The 20,216-nt window shown below is 41.6% G+C and overlaps 1 protein-coding gene across 4 annotated transcripts in view; it reads right to left on the bottom strand.

Moving 5' to 3' along the window:
* Positions 1-20,216, bottom strand: part of C2cd5 (C2 calcium dependent domain containing 5) — an 86,676-nt gene that overhangs the window by 62,722 nt on the left and 3,738 nt on the right. For all 4 annotated transcript variants that reach the window (XM_028757621.1, XM_028757622.1, XM_028757624.1 and 1 more), the window contains exons 3-6: positions 10,722-10,808; positions 3,405-3,576; positions 1,457-1,552; positions 256-411 (exon numbers count right to left, since the gene is read on the bottom strand). In XM_028757621.1, the coding sequence (XP_028613454.1) occupies positions 256-411; positions 1,457-1,552; positions 3,405-3,576; positions 10,722-10,808 (511 nt within the window). The remainder of the gene's footprint in view (positions 1-255; positions 412-1,456; positions 1,553-3,404; positions 3,577-10,721; positions 10,809-20,216) is intronic.

Below are 20,216 nucleotides of genomic sequence, written 5' to 3'. Positions count from 1 at the left end.
GAGGTTGCTCTGTGGTCTCTACAATGACACACAACTGTGTGTTCACATGTACGTGTACACACACACACACACACACAATCTGATTTAGATCTCTATTTGTAAAAGTGTTCAATTGTTCGATGGGATGGTACCTGGGTTAAGGAATCAACACTTAAAATTCACGACCTTTGTTGTAAAATTTCAAGGACCATGTGAAAGGAAAGTGAAGATTTTCAGACTAAGTCAACCATCAGAAGAGCTGCTTCCCTAGAATACCTGACATTAAGGAGATGAGTCTCTGCCTGGCTTCATTCGACGCCCTTGGTGTGCGGATTCGATCGATCCACTGATACTCGGGGTCCTCATTGACCACCAGCTCTTCTACAAATCCATGGATTACCACAGCTCTGTAGCACTTTGGAATCGATGTCGCTGTTAAAGTAAGTTAGTTATTATTCTTTAATAAATCACAAAGCCAAACTTAAATCTCTAAAACATATACATATAAACAAAAAAAGAAAAAGTATCCATCCAGCTTTTGTTTTAGATCTAGCGCAAGAGTATCTACTACAAAACCTCAATGCAATTATGAGTTCTCAGAGAACCTGTTACATCTGTCTTATCCGAAACATAATTTCCTGTCATCAGACCTCTCACTTTTCTCAGTAGGAATAACAAACGTAAACTGTACATTCATGATTCAGAGAATAGCTAGACATTAAATAGAAAATCAAAATATCAGAGTATCACATGAATCTGTACAAGTTAAAAATAAATTTATGTAAACAAAACCAAAGTTGGCTAACCGACGAAACACAAAGGCAGTGTCTTTCCATTCTTACGCTACAGCCCCCTGTGAACATGCTGACAAGTCCTACAGACCTGCCGTTCCTAGCACTACCCATGGCTATATAACCAACTGGTGCAGTAGTCACAGTACTCAGTACTGTGTACACAGTACTCAGTACATCGATCCATTTGAGACTCACTGAAATAAATGTATGGTTGGATTTATGTAGGATCTAGTCAGATTCAAAAGGGGGACCACTCATACCAGTCTCTCAAAAGTGTACTCCCACGCTGAGGATGACTGCTTTGGGTGCTCACCCACTAACAGAGGTTGGTGCTGAGCTGCCAGAGCAGACCCACACACGTGACATCCTGGGGCATCATGGGTGCAGGCTGCACTGGTCCACAGTGCGGTCCACAGCTCTGTTCCTCACTCAGCATTCTATACTACAGCAAAATGCCTCAGGGCTTTTCTTACAAAAATCTCTTAAGGACTTGTAAAAATTAGACATCATTTACTTTAAAAAAAATAAACAGTCACAGCTACAGCAACTGTTTCTAGAAATTTAACAGTTTTCTCTTATATCAAAACCAAACTCTAACTTCTTCCATTAATCCTTCTGCGTATTAGTTTTCCATATTTAAAAATTACTAACTTTTCTGTTAAACAAGACAATATAATACTTACTGCAAAAGAATTTAACTCCACATGAAGACTGTCTAAATCTGTTTAAATCATTGAAGAGGTCTACTTTGACAACAACATTGATTTCTCCACGGATACCTTCAGATTTAAAAAAGAAAATCAAGTTTCTAAGTTAAGAAAATGTACAATGAAATTGTGACACAAACAGATGCACTTACTGCTCTTCAGATAATGTACAGTCTTAAATACACGGCTAGCTGTGCTGCCTATGTAGTCTCATTCCCAAAAGGTCCTCGGTACACTAAGGGTGAGCATGAGACAGCCGGAGAAAAGCACTGTATCCACAATCACCACTGCCTCGTCCATGTGACCCAGGACTCCCTGAGGCATGAAGTCCCACTTGAATGGATGGTGGCAGTGGTGGAAGGACTTGGTGAGTCCTGGGACACTAAATGCTCTGTGTGCTGACATCAACCCAGTGAGCTCATTCCTGCAGTAGCACCATCCTTGTTTTAAAGAAGAAATCAGCATGTAAGTAAAGTTTACTAACTTACATAGTGCCGGTAACTAACAAGCAGAAGGGCAAGAATAAAACTCAGCTCCCAGTGACACCAAGGATACACTCCTACACCACATGGACTGGATTGAACATGAGAGGTTTATCCATGGGCTTTCAGAGCACGCTGCCATAAAATGAAATGACCCAGCCCTACTACTAAACATTTACTAACTACCTTTACTTGACTGTCTTCATCTCTTAATAACTACTAAGAACAGCCTTTAGAACTTACTAAAACAAGAAGAGATATTTCAAACACAGAGCCCATGTTAAGCCAATTATAAACAACCTTTAATGTTAAATGTTAAGAAATTAAGTCATGTGGTAATGGTGGTGGTGAGAGGCAGAGGCAGGTGGATCTCTGAGTTCAAAGCCAGCAGAGCAAGGACAGCCAGGGATACATAGAGACACCCTGACCTGAAAAACCAAGAGAAAAAAAATACTGTTGGGAAACTATTTCGTGCACATAGCTGTTTATTGCTTTAGTCTGGGTCCATGACTAGCTCTTTAGCATGACTGACTGGCTAATAAACTGCAGGGATTTCCTGCCTCCACCTCTCCAGTTCTGGTGTTACAGAAGATGCTATGCTTAAACACGGGTGCTAGGAATCTGAACTCATGTTCTTTTTCCAGTTAGATGAGCAAGTATCAAAGTTTTTCGGTCACAGGATGCCTTTCCAGTCTAAAAATTATTGAGAACTCCAAGAAATTTTTATAAACTTTTCCAATATGTACCAAAATTAAGGTTGCCAATTTTTAAAAATTTAATCATTGCTTTCTTCACTCATTAAAAACTGAGCTATTTTCTAAAACACTTTTTGCAACTCCTACTGTCCACTTCTGCTTTACATGCCATAACTCCTCTAAACGCGTGAGAAACTGAATACAAGCATGGATGACATGGACTGTGAAGAGAACAGCTCTCAGCTCACAAAGCCCACAAGAGCCAGCAGTGCAGGGACTCCGTGTGCTCCTAGACTACAGACTAGCCTCCCAAATACTGGGACTAAATGCATATACCTTTATCTATGGATAATCCAGCTTTAAATAACTAAAAAAAATGAGTCAGTTAGAAAACATATTTTAAAAATATAGACTACCGAGACATCATTATTCTGTACTTACTTTTTCTTCTTTCTTTTGTCAGTGCTAGAGACCATCCCAGAGTACAATGCTGGCTAGGAAATGCTCCAGCAGACCCACCCCACCCCTTGAGACAGCTTTTAAATGACACATTTCCTTTGTCTGTCACATGGAACCTTAACTGCTCAGAGAAACGGTGATTCTCTCAGCAACATCTGGTTACTTGTCTGTTTTCCAAGATGTCTTTTAGAAATACGATGTTAAAAAGAACAGTTAAGAAGTACAAGCATCCTTCAGGTAAACAGAAGATCAAGCTACAGTTCATTTCCTTCCAGTGTCACTTCTTACCATGTATGGTGTCATAAATTGGGAACCACCCTGAGATGACCGTGGCAGCTTCACTATACAGTAACGGGTCGATGTCAATGTACACCTTGCCAATAGCATCATTTGCACTGTAAGTATCGTGGTCGAGAACTGTGATCTGCAGAGGTTCATCTTGTAAATCTTCATCATCCACCTACAAGCACACCCTGAAATTAAATCTTAGATCTTTGAAACCCTAAGGATCACAAAGCTATATACTGCCAAACCATGAAGGAATCTTCGGGATTATCCTCAAGGACAGAGGGAGAGAGATTAGCAAACACAAAGTGTGGTGAGTAGGGCCAAGCACTGTAAATCAGCGGCAGAGCACCTGTAGCATACAGCACAAGGCCTTGGATGCAATTCCAGAATGGCAAGAAGTAAAAACTTCCACAGAAATATGTGTGAGTGTGTGTGTGTGTGTGTGTGTGTGTGTGTGCTAGTGTTAAAATAAATTGGGGAGGGGGATGGGCCAGGGTCTTTCTATAAAGCCCAGGCTGTCCTGAAACTCAATATGTAGACCAAGCTGGCCTCGACCTCAGCTTCCCAAGTGGTAGGATTAAAGACATGTGCCAAAAAGCCTGGCTTCTCAGAAATAGTTTAAATGTTTAGATATATCAACTGCATAGCAATATGTCCCATTAGAAGACTACATTTCCCAGCCTCTCTTGCAAGACGTAAGTTTTAAATTCAACTAGTACCCAGAGCTTGGTAAAGTGGGAGACATCTTAAAGGGATCCATCCCTTGGGAACCTCTGGAGAAAAGCTACTTCTAGGAAGAACAGTTTCTACAACTGAGTCCCTTTGTAGAAAGCTCAGACACAGCCAAGCTACTCAGAAGTGGTTCTTTGGAGACACACAGACATAGCCCACAGGAAGATCATTAGGAATGGTAGCTACTGTCTACAATGTCACAAGTGAACCCCTTATTGGCTATGAGCTGAGGCACAAGTTTTTGTTTTATTATGTGAGACAGGATTTCTTTAATTGTAGTTCTGGCTGTCCTAGAAGTTGCTCTGTAGATCAGGCTAGCCTCAAACTCACAGAGATCCTCTGCTTCCCAAGCAGATTAAGGTGTGTGCCACCACTGCCCAGCTTAGCAGCTTAGCAGCTTTTCAACTTGCAGTCTTGTTTCCTTAGTATATGTGCTGGTTTGAATAAGGATGGCCCCCATATATTTGAATGTTTAGTCACCAGGGAATGGCACTATTTCAAAGTCCATGCCAAGTACAGTCTGTCTCTCTGTGTGAGAGCCCCCTTCCCCTCCCTCCTCATTCTCTCTCACTCTGCCTGTGGATCTGGATGGAGCTCTCCACTACTTTTCCGGAACCATTCCTGCTCCCACTGTGGTAATAATGGACTAAGACTCTGAAACTGTAAGCCAGCCCCCAGTTAAATGCTTTCTTGTATAAATTTTGCCTTGGTCATGGTGTCTCTTCACAAAAACAGAACAGTGACTAAGACAGAAGCTGGTACCAGAGAGAAGGGTATTGCTGTGACAGGCCTGACCATGCTGCTTATTGGCAGAGTATAGACTTTTAGGCTTTGGATTAGGAAAGCAGCTAAACACTTAAAGTGGACTGGGCCACACTAGCATGAGCAAGGAAGACAGAGGTTCTGAGAGCAATGTAAATTATGATGGCCTAGCTCAAGAGGTTCCAGAGAATATTAGTAAGTAACCTTAAGACCATTCTTGTGATATTTTGGCAAAGAATGTGGCTGCTTTCTGTCCTTGTTGGGAAAAAAAAATCTGTCAGAGGCTAAATTGAGGATCAATAGCATTGGCAGAAGAGATTTCAAGACAGTCTGGTATTGACTCTGTCCTGTGGTTATTAGTGATGATTCTTATGCATACCTATAGTGAAAAAGAGCAAGCTAAACAAGGGAAAAAAAGGTATGGCTTGAGAAAAAAGGCACCAGGAAAGGCAATGGAGCTAAACTCACTGCACAAAGAGATAAAAAGTTTAAACAAAGCCAGACTGTGGTGGTGCATGCCTTTAATCCCCATGCCTGGGAGGCAGAGGCAGGTGTATCTCTTTGAGTTCGAAGCCAGCCTAGTCTACAAAGTGAGTTCCAGGACCGCCAAGACTACACAGAGAAATTCTGTTGTGGAGCGGGGGAGTGGGTGGGGGATGGGGAAGGAAAGGAAGACCGATGCTAAATGGAATGAAGAGTGGTGACCTCAGCTCAGCTTCCAACTTGTGAAAAGTAATTCAGAAAAGCTTAAGGAGTGAACGAAACCATCGAAACAGAAAGCTGATGAAAATGTATTTGAATGAGGGAATAGTGTTCCAGCCCTAGCAAGCAGAACTTGGTAGCTTTGACTATATGATTCAGGTTTTAAAGTCAAGGATATAAGAGGTGCCGAGGCCAGGTGTGTATGGGGTGTCCTCCCATGAAGGCCTAGAGAGGCCATAACATGAAGTTGTGTAGGTGAAGCCTGGATTGTGGTAGAGACCCCTAAAATGTTACAGATAACAGAGTCTGCTAAGGTTTGGTCTTTTGCTTTTATTGTAATGCTAAATATTGGACCCCAAGGCCTGGTTGCCTCTGTGGACAAGAGTCTGAACATATACAAGTGATGCTATGTAAACTTGCCCCTAAGTTATCAAGACTGGTGAATAATGATGCCTACAGCATCTAGCTGGGCAGAAGGGATATGGGGGTCGGGGTCCTTAAGTTCCCGGGCTTGGGGTCTGAGGAGACCACAAGGAGAGGGAAGAAGGTGAAAAAAGAAGAAGCTGCCATGGGGTAAGAATCTTAAAGTGATGGCCATGTGGGCTGGCTAATGGGAGTTAAGAGCAGCCCAGACGAAACATGGCAAATTATATAAAAGGATTACTGGCTGGGAAATAGACAGAATAGCGTAGAGGACAGCATAGATATCTGCTCAGCTCTGTGCTGATTAAGGCCTATTGTAAGTATAAAGGTTGTGTCTGTCTTTTATTCAGGAACTAAATGGTCAAAGGCAGGGTAGAAACCCTGGATTAGGATTAAAAATACAAGAGTTGTGGGATCCCTGCCTAGGAGAGCTGTAGACAAGACATGGAACCAGCCCAAGGAAGAGAAGTATGGGTAGTCAACAAAGCTGAAAGCTGATGCTCTGAAGAGTGTTGGGGTGTCACATGGAGATGCAGAGGTTGGAGTCTGCCCAACTGGTTTGTGGTCTTGCTTTAGTCCAGTGTTTGCTCACTATGTACGCTCCCTTTCCACCCTTTTGGAATGATGACGTAGAATCGTGTGATTGTATGTTGAAAGTATGTGATCCGCTTTGTGATTTTACCAGGGTACCAGTTAATGGACTGCCATGAGTTTCAAAAGAGACTTCAAACTTCATACTTTTAAAGAGTATTAAGGCTGTAACACCTATGGGAACTTTTGAAATTGGACTGAATGCGTTTTTGCATTATGATAAGGCTACAAGCCTTTGGGGGGCTAGGAGTTGAATGTGGTATTTTGAGTAAGAGTGGCCCCCAGAGGCCGATATATTGAATACTTAATCACTAAGGAGTGGTACTATTTGTAGCAATTAACGAGATGAGGAAATGTGAGCTTGTTGAAGGGAGCATGTCACTGGAGTGAGCTTTAAGGTTTCAAAAGCCCATGCCAGGCATGGCCCACCTCTCTCTGTTGGAGGATAACACTGTAGCTCCAGCACTATATCTGCTCCCACCAGGATGAAAATGGACTAAACCTCTGAAACTATAAGCTAACCCTGAATTAAATCCTTTAAGTGTTGCCTTGGTCATGGTACTCTTCACAGCAACAGAACAGTGACTAAGACAGCATGCCTATACCACTTCATGCCTGTATATTATCAGAAGGACACAAGTGTCTCAAAATGCCCAGACTCAAACCAACCTAATGCCTAACTGAAGATTAACACCCAGCTTCACTGAAGCCACCTCTTATTAACACAGACTTTCCTGTATGAACACAGACTTACAGCCACCCCGCCACACCTCTGAAAAGACACACACTGAGGCAAATGAAGCTCAAAACGGGCAGCAGAGTGCAGACATGGGAAATTAGCAAGTACCAGGAATAGGACTTCCATTTTCTCCAATCAGACCTTGGCATTTCACAACATCCTGATTCTTGGGGAATACATTTTCTGGCATTAAAGGAGAGATCACAATCCTGCCACTGACCAGCAAATCAAGGTGACTATCTTCCTTCCCTGGTAGCTCGGAAGGAAGGCTCTCGGCAAAAGCACAGTATCCCTCAGATCAGCCAACAGTCTGCTGCACTTCATTCTCTTTCCTTACAGGACAAAGGAGCTACCCTTTACCCAGTCTGCACATGACTGCCAAGTAAAGCTCAGATGAGGAAGGCAGGGGAATCAGTCTCTGTACTACATAAGGACCGTGACAACACTGTCCCCAAAATGTCACCCTGTCCCCAAAACTTACAATAGTGGAGTTGGGGATGTCAGAAACAGAGACAATCCATTTAAAAGTAAATAGGTACACAAAGAAACAGACATGGACAGGCACAACAAGAAACTAACATTTTTACAGCAAGTTAGAAGAAGTAACTCATCACAGGCATAACAAGAAAGAACAGCTTAGGATAGGGGAGAGAGTACTCCACACAGCTATCAAACACCCCATGATGCCTCAAAAGGATCTCTACTGGACAGGAGAGTGCAGATGGAGAAAGAAGGCAAAAGGCAGACATGGATACGGGGATGAGAGGCACCCCCTCTGAGCACAGGTGCAGGTCCTCTTGGACATGAGTGTTCCTCTCAGCCCTGTCTACCTTCTCCTCCCATCTCAGAACCTGCCACTGAACCAGGCTCTTCTCTATCAGACCCGCATAGCCCATTCTCAACTCCTGCCCACCATCACTCATCCTTGACCCTCTGTCAGCCAGACACCCCGACAGACTCACATCCACACCCAATAGCCCACAGCAACCACAGACAATAAGAATTAATCCCTACTCCTGGTGTGTATTTCACATACAACCTCTTCTGTTGACCTTTTAAAGATTTTGTATAGGTGTGGCATGTGGATGTGGGTATGGGTATGTGTATATGTGTGTTCGTGTGTGATGTCTTGTATGTATGTGAGATATGGTGTGTGTTATGTGTATTTGTGTGGTGTGTGTGTGTCTGTATTGTATGTGTGTTTATATACACATGCATATATGAATACAAGTGCCCATAGAGGCCAGAAAACTGCCCTGGATCCTCAGGAGTTCTCTAGGCAGTTGTGAGCTGCCCACATGAAAGCCAGGCACCCAGCCATGCAGTGGTGGTGCACAACTTTAATCCCAGCACTTGGGAGACAGAGGCACATGGATTTCTGAGTTCGAGGCCAGCCTGGTCTACAGAGTGAGTTTTAGGACAGCCAGGGCTACACAAAGAAACCCTGTCTCGAAAAACTGGAAAAAAGAAAAAAGAAAGAAAAAAGAAAAAAAACAAAGCTAGACACCAGTCGGCCAGTCCTCCTAACCACTGAGCCATCTCCCCAGTACCTGGTTGACTTGTAAATTAAAAAAGAGAGTCTTAGCTCTCGTCAATGGAGAAATAAGTCTCTTAACAAATGAGAATTAAACACCTAAATTACTAAATGCACAGAAAGAAATTAGCCAGCCTCTTACATCATACCATTAAAGAAGCTGATTCAAGCCGGGCGGTGGTGGCGCACGCCTTTAATCCCAGCACTCGGGAGGCAGAGGCAGGCGGATTTCTGAGTTCGAGGCCAGCCTGGTCTACAGAGTGAGTTCCAGGACAGCCCGGGCTATACAGAGAAACCCTGTCTCGAAAAACCAAAAAAAAAAAAAAAAAAAAAAAAAAAAAGAAGCTGATTCAAAATTAATCAGTGACCTATAGATAAAAGCTAAATCATGATATTCTTAGAAGAAAACACAGGAAGTGGATTTGTGATACCACAAAAGCATAAACAGCATCATGAATCTGTATGTACTGAACTTCATAAAAAAAAAAAAAAAAAAACAACCTGCACACCAAAAAAAAAGTATCAAGAAACCAGTCAGTAATAATATATGGCTTTCTTTAATCCCAGCACTCAGAAGGGCAGAGCTCTAAGTTCAATGACAGCCTGGTCTACAGAGTAAATTTCAGGATAGCCAGGGCTACACAGAGAAACCCAATCTTGGAAAGAAAAAAAAATCAAGAAATCAAGAAAGTAAGAAAGTAAAACCTACTAAAGATCAGAAAGTATCTGCAAGTGGTATACGATAGGAATAAATATTAAAGATATATAAAATGTATAAAGATCTAAACTCAATCCCTAGCAAAATATACATATACATGAATATATATGTAAATATATATATACATAGATAATTTCTACAATTCAACAATAGAAAAATAAACAGTTAAATTCAAAAACAACTGCCAAGGGCTGGCGAGAAGACTCAGTGACTCAGAGCACTGGCTGCCCTTCCAGAGGCCTCGGGTTTAGTGTTTCAAGCCACCATGGACATACAAGGTGCTCATACATATCGGGAGGCAAAACTCCTATACACTGAAAAAAAAGAACGAGTGAATGAATGAATGAATGAATGAATGAATACAATTTGAAAACAACAAGTCTATAATCCCAGAACTCTGGAATAGGAGCAGAAGAACCAGAAGTTCAAGGTCATCCTCAAATGCATGGTGAGTTATATTCTAAGTAAATTCAAAGAAACAAGAAACATCAAAAGCTACCAAGGTTAAAAAGAAGGAGGGAATAAAAATTATGGCTCAAAGAATACAGTTTCTGTTTAGGGTAATAACGTTCTGGAAATAGTAGTAATGTTTCCAAAACACTGTAAATGTCCCTAATGCTACGGAGGTGTACCTAGGATGAAACTGAGTAAGAATGTACCTGCTGCAAGGAAGGCTAAGGCAGAAGGGTCTCAGCTCAAGGCCAGCATGGATAACATGGCAAGGCTTGGCCACAAAAGCGAAAACGCAAAAGCGGTTGGAACCAGATCTGGGTCAGATGCCTATAATCCTGCACTTTTGAAGTAGGAACAGGAGGACCAAGAGTTCAGGGCCAACCTCAGCTACATTGTAGCTACAAAGTAGTTTAAAAAGACAAGACTACTTGTTTCTAAGCCTGTGCACTGTTCTTCAGATCTGGAATATGCTAGAACCCAAAGAAAACAAGAACACGATGTCTATGAGGACAGCCATTTTTCATCTGCATTGGCATATATTTTAACTATGATGTAATGCTTCAAAACCCCAATATTCCCAAATGAGCAGAGGCAGAAACTGTTCTTTGTCATCCTCAGGAAAGGGAGGTCACACCCAAACAACAGAGTTATTCAACAGCTTACCTCAAACTTAAACCACTCCGAGTTCCACTGAGGATTGAGTGACTTGAGGTACACATCTGTCTTAAAGGTTGTATTACCAAATTTTACCTAAAAGAAAAAAAGAAGAAACTATTCAAATATAAAAATCAAAAATAGGAATAAATGCTAGGCTAGGAGTGGTGGCACGTGCCTTTAATTCTAGCACTTAGAAGTCAGACCTCTATATTCGAGGCCAGTCTGGTCTGCATAGCAAGAGATTACCTAAAAATGGGGGGTAGGGTGGGGTGGGGTGGAGGAATGGGTATTGGGCTAATGTTAGTGGCAGCTAAGCAAAGTAAGGATTAACAAAATGAAGGGAAAAAGACAAATATCCTAAAAAAAAAAAAAGAAAGAAAGAAAGAAAGAAAAAAGAAAACATGCATCATTACATGCAGAGAGATGCAGAGAGAGGGATGGAGGGAATGTCTCCATCATATAGGAAAGAGCTTCTGAGGAAGGGAAAGTCCAAACCCTTGGCCTGTTAAGTTGGGGGAGGGAGGTGCCAGCCTTGCCCTGTAACATGCATCAGCACTGAGGGAGGAATCCATATGTCCACTTGAAGGAGAACAGCTACAACAAAATTGGAAGGTAAAGAAGACATGTCTCCTCACCTAAGCAAGAGAAACCAGAAACACGCCCACTAATAAGGTGCCAGTTCCTAGTGTTGTCAAGCTTCCCTGGGCTTGTTATTTTTAGATCTCTTAGCTGTGCAAAGAGCGCTCAGTGATAAACTACCGCGTTTACGCTCAACAGCTGGAGACTACCTAGGCTCAGTCCATCCCGCCATGCACTAAATCCATAGGCCCATGAAAAGGGAAGACAGCAGGTTAAGTCCTTGGTATTGGCTTCAAAACAAAAGAAAACAAAAACAAACAGGAAGCCTGGGGGTGAAGCCAGAGCAGCTTCCTAACCTGCCTGCTCGTTTCTAAACTCAATCTACTTTTTTAAAGGCTCTTTTAATTAAAATTTAGCCACATCCCACTTATTTTGTGTGCCTGTGTCATGGAGCACAGGAGGAGATCCAAAGACAATTTTGAGGAGTCATTTCTCTCCTACTGAGCAGGTCCCAGGAATCACGTTCAGGTCCTTAGGCTTGGCAGAGGACACCTTTACCCACTGCTACCTTCTGGCCCCTATCTACACTTTAAACCCTTCCTCTAGGCCCTCAACTTTGTCATCAAGGACTTTGACTGACCTTGAGAGAAATTAAAGGCTGTCCCTTTATTAGAATACTTAGCACAGTTATGATATACAGATATTTACAAATGCTGCTTTGTCAGGTAAGAATTACAGCATTTACTGATCTTATTAAGGCTAGACAAAAACTGTAATTTCTGTTTGATAAGTTATTCTCCACTGGTAAAATGAGGCAATTCAGGCCAGACTAGAGTATGTAAAGGCAGGTTTATTAGGAAGCAGTTCTAGGTCAGGTTCACTGGTCCCAGGGAAGTTGCCATGGGGAGGGAGATAGCAGGGAGGGAGAATAGAAAGAGAGAAAAAAACATGCATACTCAGGGATAGAAAAAATGCAGAGAGAGGGATGGAGGGAATGTCTCCATCATATAGGAAAGAGCTTCTGAGGAAGGGAAAGTCCAAACCCTTGGCCTGTTAAGTTGGGGGAGGGAGGTGCCAGCCTTGCCCTGTAACAAATAAGGATTGAGGGATGCTAGGAGAACCTGGAAAACAAGTCCACTTTGGTACGTTAAATATGCACCATAGCCGCTTGTCCTGGGTCTGAATCGCAACGCTGTTCTGTATACTTTCCTAGTTAATTTTACAGTTTGAATGAAGTAGTTGGTACCTAAGCAGTTTGATTAAAGAATAAAAACTATTTTAAAAACAAGTTTAAAAACACATAAAAATAGGAATCTTTTACATGTTATTAGAATATCATAAAATCAGGATAAATAAGAAACTGAGAAAGGCATTTGCCAAATAAACAACTAAGTTCCTAATTTGTCACAATTAGCCAGGAGGGGTAACACATACTTATAATGCCAGTACATAGAAGGCTGAGGCAGGAGGCTTGCCAAGAGTCTGAGGCCAGCCTGCTCTACAGAGTAAATTGCAGGTATATATATAAATAAAAGAACTGGGTCCTTCAATGTATAAACAACCAAGTTCCTCGATTTCTTTTTTTTTAAGTATTTTCTTTTACATATAAAAAAGGTGTCCCAGTATATGATTTGTTGAGGTAAACATCAATGAAGTGGTAATGATTTTCACCTCTAGGTCTGCCATCATTACCAATAGTACAGGTCACAAACACAAGGCTTATTTACACGATGACAAGGCTACTTTAAGAGTCAGCAACTTTCAAGAAAAGAAAGTAAGTCTAAACAAAGTCAAACATATTACAAATAAATTTCTTTAAAAGCAGTATCTTGGATCTACAATCTTATCTAACATCAAATATAAACCTGAAATTTCTTCAACAAAGGTGGTTGGTTACAGGTGTTAGTGCAATAAGCTATTAAATGAAATTAACATGTTTCAAAAAAGAAAAGGCCTAGCAAAGAAACATGGATTTTGGAAGCTGACATTTTCTATAAGCACTAGTATCCTAAAATAATTGACTAATGCTACCTTACAGGACGTAAGTTCTAACAACTACCATTTCAATACACCTCTAAGGAAATACTTAAAGAGCATTAACACACTCAAGCTGAAAGACTTTTTAATTCTTATTTACAACTTCTATTTAACTTAAGTAACAAAATACACTTTAAAAGCATAAATAGTTCATCTGACCATCTTTAATACTAGTTAAAAACATTCCAGCGTTTTTTAACTAATGGAAGAATTTAAAAACTGTGTATAAAATACAGTCAGGCTGAAGAGATGGCTCATCAGTTAAGAATACTGACTGCTCTTCAGAGGTTCTGAGTTCAGTTCCCACAACTACCTGGTGCCTATGACCATCTATAAAGGAATCTGATATCCTCTTCTGCCATGTAGATGTACTCCTACAATTTAAAAAAATTAATAAATTAAAAATTAAAATATTTAAAAAAATCCAGCTCATGGCATTTCGTTGCGGCTGGGACAGCAGGGGCAGCACCACTCACAGCTTTAAGGGCACCTGAAACTTTTGTTTTCTGCTCACCACAGTATATGGAGGCCTGACTCGATCAGGACACCTTGGCAATCAAGAAACAGAAGTTCTTCTAAGTATTTTAGATACTTTGTTGTTTAATTTACCTAAAACTGCTATATTTGAGGTAAAATGTTTGTTAGAATTACAAAACCACTCAAAAGTCAAATATATTGAAGAGTTCTGACTCAGAGAAAAAGAGCTCACAATGTTTTAATTTTAAGTTAAGTTCATAGACCTCTTTTTTCCACAACAGTAGTGAATGACATGGGCACAGTTAAGAAACCAAAATAGCCACTCCAGGCGGAAAAGGCAAAGTTTATTCCAAACCGCCAAGGCTATATGACTCTCTCTAGGGAAGGAGAGAAAAGCAATGCAGAAAACATTTCCAGGGCTTTAAGGGATCAAGTACCTGGAAGAAGGGGAACCTGTAAACTGGGGTACTTACTGAGTAGAGCTTGAGGGAATCTAGAAGCCAGCAAAGACCCTGATATGCTAGACACCAAAGGCTTATGTTAACGGACACGTCAGAGGTCCCTTTTGCCACAGATAAGAATGCTTCCTTATAGCAGATAGAAGCTATTTCCCCAGTCCCTGAGAGGGTGTTTGCTTTTGTCTAAATGCCACACTTTGGGAAAAGGGATTTCTTAGAAGTAGACAAGTGGTTGTGCTGATAATTTATCTTTTCTCCTTGTCAACTGTCAACTCAAGATAACTTAAAGATCGGTATCCCCACATTTCAATAAACAAAACTGGAAAAAGGTTAAACCATACATGGCCAATGTGTGACCCTTCTAGTGAAAACCACAGTTCCTGCAGTCTTGTTTACTTCAAAGGAGATTTTATTACTCAGCAATTAAATGAACATCTTACAACTTCCTTTAGGGCAGCAGGATTTTAACTGAAAGTCCCACAGTAGGGTAGAGCATTTTCTACCCAAGTTATTTAATCTCTTGTTCAAATCTGCTTTTTCCTCTAAAAAAAAAGTTATCAGGACATTTCACGATTATGCATTATCCATGAAAACGCCTGGTAGGATGGAAAATACTGATTAAATATTCATTTATTTTTCTCTCTGTTCCCTCAGACTCTTGGATAAACAGAGAAGGACGGCACAGCCAATGTGTAGCATGAACATTAACATGAAGATCTATTTATTAAAACTCCTGGTCTTATTCACCCTAGAGCTTCCTGCAACAAGAACGTTTTGGTTCTGTTTGCATTGGCGATCAGGCAGAGGGTCTTGCACATTTCACCACTGAGCACCATCCTCTGTTCAAGAATAACCATCTTTACGACGTGGTCTTCACATCAGAGAAGAGAAATTCCCTCAGCCAACACAACTTGGACCAACACTTGATCTGTATTCAAGCAAATTTGGTTAGATCACAGAATCACTAAAAACTTAAGTGCGGTATGGAAAAATGAAATGCAAGTCTGACTACATGAGATTCCTCCTCAGAACCCATAGGGAAAGAACAGAGTCCCCCTGACCGCCACATGTGCACCATGGCACACATACATCTGCACAGGCATATGAGTGTGCATGTGCGTGTGTGTGTGTGTGTGTGTGTGTACATATGTGCACATGGGCACACATGCAAAATACCTTTTAAATCACAAATTAAATGTATTTTACAATAAAATATCAATTTCTGCATAAACTACACTGATATGATATATAATCTGGCTTACATTTATGTAGTAGCACAATTCAAAGCCATTTGTAATATTTTTAAATTTTAATTTACATTTTAATGTAAACAAGGTAGTCTATTTTTTAAATCTTTTCTCCCAATTCACGAGTAATTATCAGTGACTATTTGGTTTTGAGCAGTGAGAATTAAATCATTATTTTAAAATTTCTTAGTGTTCTGGTTTTTTTATTAATCATTTTATTCATTTACATTTTCAAATGATATCCCCCTTCCCAGCTATCCCTCCACAAACCCCCATCCCATCTCCCCTCCCCTTTGCCTCTATAAAGGTGCTCCTCCACCCATTCCCCCACTCCCACCTTACTGCTCTAGCATCCCCCTACGCCGGGCAGTGACTATTTCTGTAAGTCTTTATATAGCACTAATTCCTTTAAAACTCATGTTATCAATGTACATAAGATTTAAATAAATAGCAATAATAAATATAGTTGCCAGAACCCTCTCTGGGAATAGATGTAAGTTCCTCCTAGTGCACTCTATTAGACACATGGTGGGGAACTCCAGGCACACTGGACAGCAGCCCACAGTACGGGAGCATGCAGACCACTATAAACTACAGTTCAGTGGGCTGTCAGAGGAACAAGTTTGAGAGGACTGCTAAACAGACTCTCGCCCCAAGTTCAAGGCTGCTCAGCAATCTGAACCCTTTTACCAAGCAGGAGTTACTTCCTAATCTTTTCAACAACCCTCCTTCCTATTACATATGTTTTATCCCTTGCTTTGCCAGCACCAAGGTGCTCCCACTCTTGTGAAAAAGACTTTTTCTATGTCTCTGTGGACATTTAACATCCTCCAGAGACAGCATCACGAGTTCTCATACCCTGTCAGGCATGGCAGTGCACACTATAGCTCACTGGACGGCTGGAGGGTGTGAAGGAGGTGGGTCTCTCATTAGGAGCTAGAGAACTAGGCTCCCTTAACCCCCTGTCCCGCCAGCGTATGGTACTTACATCCACATCACAGAGCTCATCCCTTTCACTGTAAGCCTTCATTATCCTCCTTTTCCTGCTGACTTCCTCCGTCCTGCAGGATTAGTCTTATTAGACAGCGTGTCCTAGACTCTTACTTCCTTAATTGCTAAAAGCTCTATAGGTGCACGTTAAGGAGCACACTTCTCTCCTCTCTTCATGCTCCAGCCGCCTGCTCAGGCCACTTTCTCGCTCAAGCATCCCAATCCCTGCAAGTCCCTAGAGTGAGACTTCAACTTCGCAACCAAGCTCAGTAACATTTTCCATACTGACCCATCAAGTCACTTCCCTGTCTTAATTTCTTCTCTCAGTGCTACTTGAACACTTGGGTTGGGGCTGGAGAGATGGCTCAGTGGTTAAGAACCACAGTTCTTGCAGAGGACCTGGGTTTGCTTCCTAGGACCTACACAGCAACTAACAACTATCCTCAATTCCAGTTCCAGAAGACTCCATGTTCTCTTCTAACATCCTTGGACACCAGTCAAGCACTTGGTGCAATATACACATGCAGGGAAAGCACTGTACACATCAAATAAAATAAATTTTTAAAAACTGAAGGCTTCCTCTTTCTAGAAACTGCCTCTCCAACCTCCTACGACATTTGCTGTTTTCCTTATTTTTCACATACTCATAATAGTTTCCTTCCCCTTATCCTCCTACTCAAATGACTTCTTTTAAAACAGAGGCTCACTGTGTAACTCTAGCAGGCACAGAATTCCCTATGTAGACGAGGCTGGCCTCAAACTCAAGGATCCACCCGGCTCTGCTCCTGGGGACTAAAGATGGGCATCACCACACCCCATCTTCAAATGTCCTCTGAATGTCAGGTTACCAGCCCCAGTTGAGTGTCAGAAACATCTCTCATTTTTTAAAGACTAGTTAACTGATTTATTTCCATGTGTTTATATGTATGTTTATGTGTGCCTGGCACCTATGAAGGTCAGAGGACACTTTTGGAGGTCAATTCTCTCCTTCCACCATACACTGGTGACTGAATTCAGGTCACCAGGCTTGGCAACAAGCATCATTACCTATGGAACCATCTCATCAGCCTCAAGTTTGAGAAATTTCTAGCCAGTTTTGAGGAAATTGAGGCAATACATAAAAAGATCCAGAAACACGAGGTGCCCTGAAATGCAAAATTCCCAACAGTGATTCAAAAGTCATAGCTTTTGAGTAGCCCAACAAAGAGTTACATGACTGAGAAATCTAAACCCAGGCAAGGCGACACAAGTCTATAATCCCAGCACTTAGAGATACGGAGAATTCAAAGCCAGCATGGGCTACATAGTAAGACTTTGTCTCAAAAGAAATATACTTAGACTCTAAGGCAGTTTTACAAATCAAAGTTTTCTAATAAGGTATGTGTCTCTGTGTGTGCGTGTGTGTGCGTGTGTGTGTTGTATGCATGGATATCTGCATACCACGTGCAATGTCTAGTGTCCGTGTAGATCAGAGAAGGTGTCAGACTCCTTGGCACTGGAGTTACAGACCACAGTGAATGGACATATTGGCACTAGGAATTGAATTAGGTCCTCTGGAAGATTATTCACTGCTCTTAACCACTAAACCACCTCTCCAGCCATTGTGATAAGTTTTAATATCCTTATAATTTTCACAATCCACAGCTATTGCCAGGCATGATCGGATGGTTTGAAAGAGAATGACCGGCCGGGCGGTGGTGGCGCACGCCTTTAATCCCAGCACTTGGGAGGCAGAGGCAGGCGAATTTCTGAGTTCGAGGCCAGCCTGGTCTACAGAGTGAGCTCCAGGACAGCCAGGGCTATACAGAGAAACCCTGTCTCGAAAAACCAAAAAAAAAAAAAAAAAAAAAAAAAAAAAAAAAAAAAAAAAAAAAAAAGAAAGAGAATGACCATAACAGGCTTCTATATTTGAGAGCTTAGTCCCCAGTTGTTGGAACTGTTTGGGAAGGGTTAGGAGCTCTGATCTTTTTGGAAGAGTATGTCTCTGGGTATGTCCCCATTGTAGTTAGTATCTCTCCACCTCATGTTTGTAGGTCAGATGGGAGCTCTCAGCCTCTGCTCCGTTACCATGCCTTCCTATCTGAAGCTATGCTCCCCACCATCACGGTCACGGACTCACCCTCTGAACATGGAAGTCACAACAGACAGGTTCTTCTATAAGTTGCCTTGGTCATGGTATATCTTCACAGCAATAGAAAAGTAACTTAAGACACACAGGCAGACATCTGTAATCCCAACCCTTCAGAGGCAGAAACAGGAAAGCCTCAAGTTTGAGGCACAATGACAGACTATCTAAAACAACAACAAACGAACTATAACCATCACATTAAATGAGCACTGGTTTGCTTGCTCCAGAGCGCTGCTAGCTGTTGAGGTTTGGTCTTTTGCTGTGTATTGTAATGCTAAATAATGGTCTCATAGCCTGGGTGCCCACAGGGATGAAGGAATCCACATGTACAATGTGACCTTGCCCCTTAATTTAAAAATATTTGTTAAATAAAGATGTCCAGAGCCTGTAGTTGGGCAAGAAATAGACAGGGTTTTGGGTTCCTGGGCTTGGGGTCTGAGGAGAGACTACAAGGAGAGGGTGAGGAAGAAAAATATAGAGAGAGGAGAAGATGCCATGGGGTAAGAATCTTGAATCATGGCCTTGAGGGCTGGCCAGTTGGAGTTACGAACAGCCCAGCTAGAACACAGCAAGTCATACTGTGGGGTTATTGGCAGGAAGTAGAGATAGTAGCTTGGAGGGTAGATACTGCCCTGCTTTACAGCGCTGATTAAGGCTTATTATAAATATAAAGGTTGTGTGTCTTTTATCTGAGAACTGAATGATCAAAGGTGGGGTAAAAAGCCCCAAGTGAGATTAAATAGTTTCTACCACAGCTTGTTTTGGAAAACCAGGTGGCCCATAGCACTGAAGACCTGAAATGACAAAGCTCAAAACTATACAACTGTCTTTCCATGTGAAATTCTTATCCATAAGAGATACATCCTGGTCTATAGCCCAGACCAATTATCTCACCATCGACCTCACTGTTTAATTATATGACATACAGATTACCTCCTTCTACATGAAGAAATTCTTTTGCCTTCATCACTGTATCCTTGGCAGCCACTCCAGTATATAATATATACCAGAGCTCAATAACTAGCCAACGATTCAACCTGATGAGTTCTCATTTTCTACTGCATTTATGAGCAAGTACCTCAATACTGAAATCACACACACACACACACACACACACACACACTTGTCCTATTTGAGCTCTGCGCTCATTTTATCATGAGTATAGATAAATTATAGTTTTTATGCATATGTCTCAAGATAGACTTCAAAATATATAATGTAGGGTCAGCTAGATAGCTCAGCAGGTAAAGACCTTGCCACACAGCCTTACAACCTAAATTTGAACCCTGAAATCGACAGGAGAAAAATCAACTCCTAAAAACTGTCCTCTGACCTCTATATTCACTCATGCTGTGGCATGTGTATGCCCATACACACACACAGGCTGACACAGACACAGCACAGACACACACACACAAAGACTACGTTTAAAAAGCTAAAGAGAGAGCCAAGTGTGGTGGTGCACACCTTTACTCCCAGCACTTAGGCAGAGGCAGGTGAAGGGCAGAGTTGGAGGCCAGTGATCTACAGAATGAGTTCCAGAACAGCCAGGCTACACAAAGAAAAGGAACGGGAAGAGGGGAGG

Source organism: Grammomys surdaster, unplaced genomic scaffold (assembly GCF_004785775.1).
Source record: "Grammomys surdaster isolate TR1022 unplaced genomic scaffold, NIH_TR_1.0 126176, whole genome shotgun sequence".
Classification (NCBI taxonomy): domain Eukaryota; kingdom Metazoa; phylum Chordata; class Mammalia; order Rodentia; family Muridae; genus Grammomys; species Grammomys surdaster.
The sequence above is the reverse complement of the archived record's forward strand: the minus strand, read 5'-3'. Positions and strand labels throughout refer to the sequence as shown.